Consider the following 13251-nt stretch of genomic DNA (forward strand, 5'->3'; position numbering starts at 1 on the left):
ATTTTGCAAATGTTATGAAGATTGGTGGGGAGCAAGTAGTGTTCAGAAAACAGGTAGGCTGCAGTAGGACTTAGACAGATTAAAAGAATGGACAAGAAAGTGGCAAATGAAATACAATGTTGGAAAATGCATGGTCATGCACTTTGGTAGTAGAAATAAATGTGCAGACTATTTTCTAAACATGGAGAAAATCCAAAAATCTGAGATGCAAAGGGACGTGGGAGTCCTGCAGATCACCCTAAAGGTTAACTTGCAGGTTGAGTTGGTGGTGGGGAAGGCAAATGTAACGTTAGCATTCATTTCAAGAGGTCTAGAATACAAGAGCAGGGATGTGATGCTGAGGCTTTATAAGGCACTGGTGAGGCCTCGCTTTAAGTATTGTGAACATTTTGGGCTCCTTGTCTAAGAAAAGGTGTGCTGGCATTGGAGACGGTTTACAAGGATGATTCCAGGAATGAAAGGGTTATCATAAGAGGAATATTTGATGGCTCTGGGCCTGTACTTGCTGGAATTTAGAAGGATGGGGGGGGCGCGGAATCTCAATGAAACCTTTCAAACGTTGAAAGGCCACGACAGAGTAGATGTGGAAAAGATGTTTCCCATGGTGGGGGAGTTTAGGACAAGAGGGCGCAGCCTCAGGATAGAGGGGCATCCATACAAAACACAGATGTTAAGAAATTTCTTCAGCCAGAAGGTGGTGAATTTGTGGAATTTGATACCACAGGCAGCTGTGGAGGCCAGGTCGTTGGGTGTATCTAAGGCAGAGATTGATAGGTTCTTGGTTGGCCATGGTATCAAAGGTTGCTGGGAGAAGGCCGGGGAGTGGGGTTGAGAGGAAAATAAAGGATCAGCCTAAATTGAATTGCGGAGCAGATTCGATGGGCCAATGGCCCAATTCTGCTCCAATGTCTTATGATCTCATAATGTGAAGTACACTATGATATGCACATTAAGACATCAATTCATCAATAGAATGTTTACTACTGGTACATGGATGTGGATGCTACTGGTATGTGGAAAATATACTCTATTCTCACTGCTGCTATCAAGAAGGAGGTACAGAAGTCTTAAGTCCAACATCACCAGGTTCAGGAACAGTTATTACCCCTCAACTGTCAGACTCTTGAGCCAGATGGGATAACTTCATTCACTCCAACACTGAACTGATTTCACGACCTATGGAGTCACTTTTAAGGATTTTGCAACTCAAGTTCTCAGTGGTTATTGCTTATTTATGATTATTATTATTGTTGTACTTTTATTTTTTCTCAGCTCATGGTGGTTAAATCTGAGGTACAGGCATAGCCAAGCACAACCATTTCTCAATTGCTAGGAACTTGCGGACTATTCCAGTGGTGTTTAGTATTGTGACTTTCTGGAGATTTACATAAATATTGCTGTACAGCCCTAACTGTTTAATGCTATTGTGTATTGCCTTTGGGATGACACCAATTGTAGATATTACTACTAGGACAATGTATACCCTGTTCATGTTCCACAGTCTTTCAGTTTTCTCTTTTAATTCAGGTGTTTTTCACTTAATTGGTTTCTGTATGTTATGTGTGTTTAGAATGGCTATATCTATTAAATGAGTTGTTCTGGCTTGTTTATCCCGTAATATTATATCCAGATGGATATTATGGATTGTCCTATCTGTAATAATATATCAGTCATAGTATAATTTGTAGGGACTCTGACTCTTACACTGGATCAGGCTTGTATTTATCGTAAGGTATGGTGTCTTTTATGAGTGTGCATATTAAAGCAAGGTTTTGGTGAATGATATTTGCCACTTGATTGTGCCTATGTAACTAATCAGATTGAGTTAATCTGCTGTTTGTGGTTTCTCTTGGAATTTTCTGCATTTATCAGCTTGAATTTGTTGGGTTTTTATTATGTAATTTTTCTATTTTTTATGTTAACCACCTGGTCCTATAATGTTACAAGTAACCCCTCTTTCTGGGAAAAGGTCTCTAACTCTGACCCAGACGCTTGACGCTTCCTTGTTGACATTTAGCCTGCTCAGATCATGGGGATGTCTTCCATGTAGAACCATACTCTTGCTTTGATTAACATTTTTTCAATAGTGAAACTTACTTAATTTTTCTGCATTGTGCTTTCATTTAAATTTAGTGGTGTGTACTTCTTATCAAAATTACATATGCTCGCTTGGATTGCTGAATCCTGTTTTCATTGATTAAAGTATATTTTTAGAAGTTATATCTAACTATTGTGTTAAATTTTGTGTCTGTTATTCCTCTTCCTCCTTCTGTCCTAGGTAGTGTTAATCTAAGTGCATTTGAGTGTACATAGTGTTTTCTAACATTCGTCATTTCAGTTCTTATTTTCCCTTGTAAACTTTCCAGATCGGACCAATATATTAAGACAAAAGAATGTTAATGTGGGTATTACGAAAGTGCTTATTGCCTTTGTTATATTTTTACTATTGAGCTCTGTTTGGCAGATTTTCTTAAGTCTTGAGGTAAGTACTATTGAACTATGATCTATGACACTATCATCTATTTTCTTTGCTTACTGATAACCTAGATACTTACACGTTTCATATTAATCCTTCGGTTGTATTGCATCTCGCTGCTCTGTTTTATATTCTACTAGCTCTATTGCACCTTTCTTTATGTTTAATGTTTTGCACTTAATTGTCCGAAGTTCAGGTTTATATCTTTAGAAAATAGTTCTATTTCTTGAATTAATTGCTTTAGCTTTACTGTTGAAGAAGTGTATAATTTCAAATTGTCCATATATAGGTGTGTCAAGGTATAATTCATTTGTTTATCACTGATTTAATGGCCTATTTTCAACTGATTAAGTAAATTAGAGAGCGCGTTTAAAGCTAGACAGAACCATAGTGGGCTTAGAGAGTTGCCCTGAAATATGCCTCGGTTTATTTTAATAACAGTTTGTTGTTAATAGATAGGATGATTTTACCACGCCTATGCTTCATCAGATGCTGCAGGAATTTTACAAGTATTGGGTGTAGTTTATATCTATCCCAAGAACTTCTATTAACCATGAGAATGTGACTGAATCAAATGCACTTCGGTCATCAATACAGCAACAATATTGTTATTAGTTTCTATTTCTTTTTCTCACCTCAGACTGGTAAAACCTGAGGTACAGGCATAGCCAAGGACACTCATTTCTCATTTGCTAGGAACTTTTGGACTACCCTAGTGGTTTTTAGTATTGTGGCTTTCTGAAGATTTACGTAGATATTACTGTGTAGCCCTATTGTTTAAAGCCATTGTGTAGTGCCTCTGAGATGACACCAGTTGTAGATATTACAATTGGGACATTGTATACCTTGTTCATGTTCCATTGTCTTTCAATTTCCTCTCTTATTTCAGCATATTTCAGGTGTTTTTCACATATTGATTTTTGTAAGTTATGTGTGTTTCGGATGGCTATAACTATTAAGTACGTTTGTAAGTTGTTCTTGCATGTTTATCCTGTATTATTATTATTATTTACTTTTTTACTTGCACAATTTGTTGTCTTTTTGCACATTGGTTGTTTGTCCATCTCTATCACATGCAGTTTTTCATTGATTATATTGTGTTTCTTTCTATTTACTGTGAATGTCTGCAAGAAAATGAATCTCAGTTTGTATATGGTGACATTTATGTACTTTGATAAAAAATACTTTAAATTTCAAATATGTTTGTCACTTTGTCACTTTATCATTTCCTGTGCAAGTAATCCTAGTGTCACTTTATGTACATACAATCAGTCCTTGTTTATAAGCTAATGTTATGTATATATGGCCACTTGCAGTTGGTTATACATTGTGTTTTATAGGATTGTTTTATTTATTATTTATTTATAGTATTTTTAATAATAATTTTTTTTGTTTTTTATATTGTGTTCTGTATGCTAATTGTATTTTTAATGTTGCTTCAGATCCCGAGTAACGATCATTTTATTCTCCTTCACTTGCATACTAAAGAATGACAATAAACAATCTTGAATGTTGAAGGCATGGGAAAATGAGTGTGCAGGAGTAAATCTGGGTAAACCATTATCTGCCTGAAACACTGAGAGTAAATAAATAGTAAACTAATTTATTCATAGTTTCCTATGTATATTTTATAATGCTGAAAACTGTGGTCAAATGTAGAAACAACATTACAAATATTTTGCTGTTGTGACAAAGAAACCAGTTTCTCTTTATTGGTCATGCTCAATGTTGAGGAATTGCAGGCAGGCAAGCTAGTTGAACCAAGAACATGTCTGTTTTAATCAGATTCAAAAAAAGTGCATAATCAAAGAAAAGCAGTTTAAGAAATAATTTTGCTGATCACATAGCATGCAGCAGCTAAACTAATCACAACTATTGAAAGGGAAATCAGCCTTTACTGTTGAAAATCACAAAACAAAGTGTAATATGTCTATTCATGGATAGCTCACCCACTACAAGGCAAATACAAGTAAGTCAACTAATTTCATTCAGGAATTTTTTTAAACAAAGGAGTGAATTTCATAGCATTAAACCAGAATTAGTAGTTTCACCAGTGTGACGATAGGTCCTAAGAAAGAGGTTAGATTGTTTTTATCTGGGAGTAATTACACAGTTATAACTTTTCAAAAAGAAGATCAAGTCATCCCCTACATTTCAGCAAATGTTGATCTGGATTACCAACAGAAAGGGAAGTAAGCTGTGATCAAAAAGTCCACCCATCAGACCTTTTTCCTACCAACAATTGGACCGGTTGAGGCAGAGAAATATATTGATTTTTTTCAATTTTTTTCTAGGGCCAGATTGTTGCCAATATTATCTCCAGTTATACGGAGTTAACCCGTGGAATATAACCAGCTGGTGCAGTGCAGCTGAGTTAATATTATTGTGATTGCTAATATTTTATAAATATTGGTTGATTACAGGTGTGGCTTGTGAAGAAACCTCAGGGCTTAAATACAGTGGACGACTAACCTCCGCTGGATGCCTTTGGCAGGAGGTTTTAAAATAAGTAAAAGACTACAAGGTTATTAAGGATAATTTTCTACATTGATGTTGAAAAGTAAGAATAGTTCAGTTGTAATAGTGGTTGAGTAGAGAAGTTAGTTTTATAGATTTCTATGTCCCATATTTACTTTCTGATCCCAGTGGCTACAGCTAGATTAGGGAGAGGATGCGGCCAATGTTTGCAGTCTTGAACTCTAAAACGCGAGAGCTTGGAGTTTTTATGATGAATCGGTCAACGGAAGAGCGGAAGGAACAATGGGGGATTGCTAAAAAGTGAGTTCATGTGACTGTAGACTTTAGACTGTGGAAGCCTGAAGACACAGGAACAGCTCAGGAACAGCTTCTGCCGCTCTGCCATCGAATTTGTAAACAGACAATGAACACTACCTCACTACTTTTGCTCTCTTTTTACACTACTTATTTATAAAGATTCCTTATTGTAGTGTATGGTATATTTTTAATGTATTGCACTGTACTGCTGTCACAAAACAACACATTTCACAACATATGTCAGTGATATTACATTAGATCCTGTGTATGTGCATAATAGGCTTTCTAATATAGCAAGTTTAATGATATTCCAACATCTATTTTACAAGGTTCCGGAACAGTTTTCAGATTGAAGCACAAAATCATAAGACTTTGGAACAGAATTAGTCCATTTGGCCCATCAAGTCTGTTCTGCCTTCTGATCACGGCTGATTTATTATTCCTCTCAACCTCATTTTCCTACCTTCTCCCCATGACCTTTGACACCCTTACCATTCAAGAACCTATCAATATCTGCTTTAAACATACTCTTTGGAGAATTTATTCTAAATGAAGTAAGTGGGACACGGGTCATTGGCCAGGTTGACCTGGTGCAGATTTCTCAGTCCAAACACATGCCACAAGGGACTACATCATCGCAAAATGGCAAATAGCATTATTCTGCTATCAGCACAGAAACATGATAGCACAGGAATATGGCAGCTGGAAAAGCATTCTGATAAGTGGTAAGGCTTCCAAATAGGCAGTGCTATTGACTTTGCATTCTCACCTGCCTTTTCTGTGGATCTCCTCAGCTCCCCATTACCCCATCTTTCATCTGCCAGATATCTCCAGACTATCTGCATGACCATTGCCATTAACTTGTGGTTGCCCTTCTACCCCATGAACCTCTCCTTAATTCAATGTCCACCATCTCTTCTCTTTATAACAGTGGGAGCATGTAGAGAAAGAGTCTGTTTTGCTATGCACATACCTCAGCTCAGCATAGTGGAATATACAAGTCTCCCTTTCAGCAGACGAAACTAATGGTTGCCATAGTTAGGGCAACTGTAGTCTAGTAAAATAACTGTAAACGCTGGTTTCATTCTCATGTGACCTACTAGCATGAAGAGGGTAATGGCTTATCATAAACTGCCCTTGTCACAATAATATTTGTTCCTTGGATATATATTTCTGTGGGTAACTTCTGGAGAATGGAACTCTCAATCGATGGTTTGGTAAGACAGTGAAGGATTCATCTGACATCCTGTGACCTTAGCAGCAGTCTATGTATCATCCATGGAGTAGGATGTGGGGAAAGGACTTGTTCGTATAGAAGAATAGAACAGATTTGGTAACAAATATACTTTACCACTGATGCTCATAAAAGAAGTAAGTCAAATGACCATCTTAGAATATGATAGGAGAGTAAGACTTTTAAAATTTCTCATCCATGCCAACAATAATTAGCATAATAAAATAGAATAGAATGGAATGGGAAACAGGCTATTCCACTTGATTTACGCTTCTTATCATCTTATACATCTCTGTCAAGTCACCTCTCATCCTCCTTCACTCCAAAGAGAAAAGCCCTAGCTCACCTAACCTGTCTTCATAAGACATGCTGTCTAGTCCAGGCAGGATCCAGGTAAAACAGCTTTGCACCCTCCCTAAAGATTTACCTTACTTAGCCATTTATCTCTTCCAGGAGATAATGATAGGGAATGAACAACTCAGTGGGAAGTTAGTATTATCCAATCTGATAAACTGATTTAACCATACTAGGAACCTTCAAATTCAAAGGAAAATGAGGAGAAACTATTTTACTCTGGAATTTACTGCAAATTGGATTGCAATGTTTGCGAGATTAAGGAAGATTTCTTATCGGTGGGCTGTAAATTAGAGCGAGAAGTCGTTTGCCAGTGACACAGCGCGAGGTTCAAAAAGAGCTCCAGTGCTCTTGGCTCTTTTCAGTGGGCTGCAATCAGTGCAGAATTCAGGATCGGTGTTATGTAATAATCCAAATTTAAATAAAGAGTTGAAGGAAAAGGAATGATTAGGAGGCGGTGATCATAATATGTTAAAATTCACCCTGCAGTTTGAGGAGAAGATGCTAAAATCAGGTGTATCAGTATTACAGTGGAGTAAAGGAAATTACAGAGGCATGGGAAAGGAGCTGGCCAAAGTTGAACTGAAGGGGCACTAGCAGGAATGGCGGCAGAACAGCAATGGCTGGTGTTTCTGTGGAAGTTCAGAAGACACAAGAAAGAACTTCCCAAAGATGAAGATATATTCTAAAGGGAGGATCAGGCAACCATGGCTGACAAGGGAAGTCAAAAACAGCATAAAAGTGAAAGAGGTATAATATTGCAAAAATTAGTGGGAAGGTTAAGGATCAGGAAGCTTTTAAAAATCAATAGAAGGCAACTAAAAAGCCATAAAGACAGAAAAGATGAAATATGAATGTAAGCTAGCCAATAATATAAAAGAGGATACAAAAAGGTTTTATTCAGATATATAAAGAATGAAAGAGAGATGAAAATGGATATCGGACTGCTAAAAAATTATGCTGGAGAATGGCAGACAAACTTAATAAGAATTTTCTGTCAGTCTTCACTATGGAAGACACTAGCAGAATGCCAGAACTGTGAGAGTGTCAAGGGGTTGAAGTGAGTGTCATTGCTATTACTAAAGAGAAGGTGCTTGGGAAGATGAAAGGTCTTGAAGGTAGTTAAGTCATCTGGACCAGATGGACTACATTCGAGGGCTCTGAAAAAGGTATCTGAAGAGATTGTGGAGGCACTTATAATGATCTTTCAAGGACTGCTAGATTCTGGAATGGTTCCGGAGGACTGGAAGATTGCGTATGTCACTACACTCTATAAGAAGGGATGGAGGTAGAAGAAAGGAAATTATGGGCCAGTTTAGCCTGATTTCAATGGTAGCAAAGATGTTAGAGTCTATTATTAGGGATGAGGTTTAAGGGTACTTGGAGGGACATGATAACATAGGCCAAAGTTATCATGTCACAGACAGCCGTGCAGGCCAGTTCCTTGGGTATATTTAATATGGGTGTTGATAGGTTCTTGATTAATCAGTGTGTCAAAGAAGGGAGGAGAATGGGGTTGAGCGGGATAATAAATCAGCCATGATGGAATGGCAGAGCAGATTGATGGGCTGAATGGCCTAATTCTGCTCCTATGTCTTTGGTCTTATGGTCTTACAATTTGATAATAATTTTTAAATAGTAAAATTTTTGCTCAGTTTTATATAAAAAGGATACTATTAAATACCTCAATCAAAGAACTAACACACCTTCTGTGTTATTTCAGTGTGTGATTCTGTGAAGATTCATTGAATATGTGTCTAGTTAAACAACTGTTGTGTTTCCAGAGCAGCAGCTTGTAACGTTCAAAGGACCAACTTTTATAGGTAGATCTGATCAATGATGAGTTTATGTCCTTGAGTTTGCCACCATTTCACTTCATGCACTTCCCTCACAAATCCTGGTCAATGTCCTGCTCAAAATCTTATCAGATTGTGATGGTTCTTTAAATGAACAGCTAATGGTATGAACTCTATCATCTTAATTTTCCTTTAGAAGCAAAGGAGACTTTGAAAATTGATATTGAGTGGCAGTTGTGACGATCCTTTTACTCCCAGATTAAATTAGTCAGTATCAAATGCATCAATGAAAATAACATTGGCTGGAGTTAAGGCTGACTCCCCTGTAAACTAACCTAGGCATTAGCTAAACCAAATCTCACAATCTTACATTTATGCAGCCAAGTTGACTGGTAATCTGTCTTCAGTAGAGTGTGAGGTCAGCCTAAGATACTGCTTAAGATATTTGCTATATCTTTTCTGATTTTTCTGTTTCATCAGTTTGCTCCATTTCTTGGCTGATTTCCTGACGCCCATGAAGTTACCATATCTCTTCTGGAAAATTTTCTCGCCTTCTACAGAATTACTGATATCATGATTCCTCTTCATAGCCCTTTCATTTGGCTTGGAAGCCAGTGACTCTGCTTGGAAGTCATAAGACTTCTTGTCTGAAGCCATTACTGTATCTTGTGGGCTGTTGTTCACCTCAAATGTGGCCTCAGCTTTATCTTCATAGATGTCTTCTCTGCTGCCAATGGGAGATATATTCTCCACAGCTCGGAGAAACTTGTGAGTACTTCCCAAGCCAAGTGTCCCAAAGACACCAGCAATGCTAAAAGGCAGACTGCCAGCTTGAGATGTGCTCAGTTTCAGAGGTAACAATGGAGACAGAGAGATGATTTTTCTGCAGTTTTTCCACATGACAGAAGATGGAACTTTCCCCTCACACTCAAGATTGCAGACCTAAAACAAGAAGACAGGTTATTCAATGATGGGAATCGTTTAGAGTCATAGCCATAAAGATCTACAGCACTGAAACAGCCCCATTAACCAGCACCTGAACCATAGTCCTCCATACCCCTCCCATCTGTGCACTTATCCAAATATCTACTAACTATTGCAGTTGACCCCGGATCCACCATTTCCACTGGCATCTCATTCTGCACTCTCACCACCCTCTGAGTGAAGATACCCCTCAAGTATCCCTTAAGTATTTCATCTTTAACCCCTAGCCCATGCCCTCTATTTCTAGTCACATCCAAACTCAGTGGAAAAAGCTTGTTTTCATTACCCTATCTGTACCCCTCATAATTTTGTATACCTCAATCAAATCTCCCCTTATTCTCCTACACTCCAGAGAATAAATTCTAACTTATTTAACTGTTCCGTATAACTCAGATCCTCAAGTTCCAGAACCATCCTTGTAAATTTTCTCAAACTTTGCTTTTCTTTAAATCACTTATTTAATCAATCTGCAAAACAATGGATAATTCTGATCTTTGAGTCTTTTACTCTATTCATTTGGATAATGTGCATTCTGAACCTCGATGACATTTTCCTGCTTTTGTAAACATTTCCACAATTCTTGATACCCTTACCAAGCAATTTCAGTCTTTTGTACATTAACTGTTTACATCAGACATCTCACTGTAAACTAACTGTTGTTAGTAAGATATCAGATGGTAACGAGGAGGTGTGTGGGAGTACGGTAGATCGGCTACTTGAGTGGTATCACATCAACAACCTCACACTCAGCACCAGCGAGACCAAGGAGTTGATTATGGGCTTCAGAAAGGGGAAGTTGGGAGAACACATACCATTCCTCATTGAGGGGTCAGTGGTGGAAAGGGTGAGCAGCTTCAAGTTCTTGGGTGTGAACAGCTTGGAGGATCAATCCTGAACCCAACACATTGATGTAGTAATGAAGAAGGCATGCCAGTGACTCTACTTTTTAGTTTGAGAAGATGTGGTACCTCACTATAATTTCTATGGATGTACAGTGGAAAGCATTCTGATTAGTTATATTACAGCCTTGTATGGAGGCTTCATCACAGGCACAACCCACTACACCATCAATGACCTTCAAGAGAAAGAACCTCAAGAAGGCAACATTCATCACTAAGGACCCTCATCATCTGGGACCTGTCTTCTTCTTCATTACTACTGTCAGGCAAGGAAGTACAGGAGCCTGAAGACTCACACTCAGAAGCTGCTTATTCCCTCTGCTATCAGATTCCTGAATGGTCCATGAACCCAAGAACCTCATTATATCTCATGTAGCTCTTTACTCCTTCTTTCGCACTATTTCTTTATATTGTAATTTAAAGTAATTTTGTGTCTTTTCACTGGACAATTAACCAACCCAGTATATTTTTGGACACAGGGAGGATACACAGATTCCTTACAGAACAGCGCTGGAATTGAACTCTGGAACGCCCCAAACTCTAATAATGTCGCACTAGCCACTATGCTACCATGGTGCTGGTACAGTATGGTTTGCACATTGCCTTTTTGCTAGTATAGTTTTTCATAAATTCTGTTGTGTTTCTTTACTTTCCTGTAAATCCATCAAGAAAATGAATCTCAAAGTAGTATGTGGTGACATATCAATGCTTTTACAATAAATTTACTTTGATATAAGTACGGTAGTGTAGTGGTTAGAATGACGCTATGACAGCTCTGGGCATTGACATTCAGAGTTCAATCCCAGTGCCCTCTGTAAGGTGTTTGTACATCCTCCCCATGGAATGAGCGAGTTTTCCAATACTAAAGTACAAGTTTGATTCTGACTTGAAATACTAAGGAGTAGAGAGCACCTTCATTATTATGAAAATAATGTTCAGAATATATTGCTGTACATACTAAGATAATATGAATATCTTTATCAATTTGAAGAGAAATGGATGCAGACTTTTAACCGCTCAGGTCTATTCTTGGGTGTAGTTGGTTAACGGCTGCTCTACACCTCAAGCCTATCAACATGCCTTTTTTCAATATTGATACTTAGAGCACTACATTGTTATTACATTACTACATTACAGCACTACATTATTGATAGAGCACTACAGCACAGATACGGGCCCCTCCACCCATCTAGTCCATGTCAAACTATTATTCCGCCTAGTCCCAACAACCTGCACCTGGGCCATAGCCCTCCGCACCCCTCCCATCCATTTACTTATCCAAACCTCTCTTCAATGTTGCCATTGAACCTGCACCCACCACTTCTGCTGGAAGTTTGTTCCACACTCTCAGCACCCTCTCAGTGAAGAAATTGCCCCTTAAACATTTTATCTTTAACCTATGACCTCTAGTTCTAGTCTCACACAACCTTAGTGGGAAAAAGCCTGCTTGCATTTACCCTATCTATACCCCTCATAAATTTGTATACCGTTGTCAAATCTCCTGTGCTACAGGGAATAAAGACCTAAGCTGTTCAACCTTTCTCTATAATTTACACCCAGCAAAATCTGATTCGGTCTTGAAAACGCCAATTAAACTCAGGCATCTAATATTTTAAAGGACAAAGAAACAGAACGGCACAGATGCCAAGATGTTTCCATTTGAGGGAGAGTCTAGAATAAGGAGACATAGTTACAAGGGTGGGGCGGGGGGCAGTCATTTAAACGGAAGTGTATCGGAATTTCGAGCAGAGGGTGGTGAGCCTCAGGCATCCTCTACCCTGGGTGGGTAATGGAGTCTGGATCACTGGGAGTACTTAAGATGGATTAGATTTCTTTTTGAAAGATCAGCGAATTGAGGGCAAAGGGGATCTGGTACAGAAGGGGAGATGAGGTCTGAATAGATCGGCCAACCTTTAATAAATGACTGGACAGGCTTGAGGGGCTGAATAGCCTGCTCTTATTCTTTTATTATATTCATATCAAAATTCCAAGTTTCCATTAGCTTTTATTTGAATAGCTGCAAACTAGAAATAAAGCACACCTCGTGATGCTGAGGGGAGCACATCATAAGGAGGGTGTAAGATTGAGAATTTGATTCAAGATTGTTTAATGTCAGTTCCTGTGCACAAGTGTATGTAAAAAAGAACAAAATAATTGCCATTCCAGATCTGATGCAGTACAAAAAAAAACACAATAATAATAATAAAACAGTAAGTAATAATACGTAAGATAGCTTATATTCATAGATTGATAGTATGTCCGTAAAGTGACGCTTAGGCTGTACATAAGATGACTGACGGGAAATAATAAAGTAGTGGTGGAGTTAGTGGGTGGAGGTGTTGGTCAGCATTACTGGTTGGGGAAAATATCTGTTTTTGAGTCTGGTGGTCCTGACTTGAATACTACATAGCCTCCCCCCGATGGAAATGGGACGAACAATCCATGAGCAGGGTGTGTGGGATCCTTCGTGTTGTTACTGGCCCTTTTCCAGCACTATTCTATACTATGTATGTGGGTAGGTCAAAATGAAGTTTAGTTTTGACACTGGGAATCTCATTTAGAATTCATAAATTGCACAGGGGCAGCTTTAGATCAATTAAGAGTTAAGCTGTTACTGGGTAATCACTCAGTATTCCATCAGTTGTAAGTGGGAAAAAAAGCCAAAAGGGAAAAACTGGGCATCCCAGAAATGTGAAATATTTAAAAAGAAAATACTGGAGTTACCCTGTGGAG

General features: G+C 38.3%; 1 protein-coding gene across 5 annotated transcripts in view; it reads right to left on the reverse strand.

Moving 5' to 3' along the window:
• Positions 1-4231: 4231 nt before the first annotated feature.
• Positions 4232-13251, reverse strand: part of pnocb (prepronociceptin b) — a 30319-nt gene continuing 21299 nt past the window's right edge. For all 5 annotated transcript variants that reach the window (XM_072251085.1, XM_072251084.1, XM_072251083.1 and 2 more), the window contains one exon: positions 4232-9577. In XM_072251085.1, the coding sequence (XP_072107186.1) occupies positions 9008-9577 (570 nt within the window). In that variant the 3' untranslated portion in view covers positions 4232-9007. The remainder of the gene's footprint in view (positions 9578-13251) is intronic.

The sequence above is a fragment of the Mobula birostris genome, chromosome 2 (genome assembly GCF_030028105.1).
Source record: "Mobula birostris isolate sMobBir1 chromosome 2, sMobBir1.hap1, whole genome shotgun sequence".
Lineage (NCBI taxonomy): Eukaryota > Metazoa > Chordata > Chondrichthyes > Myliobatiformes > Myliobatidae > Mobula > Mobula birostris.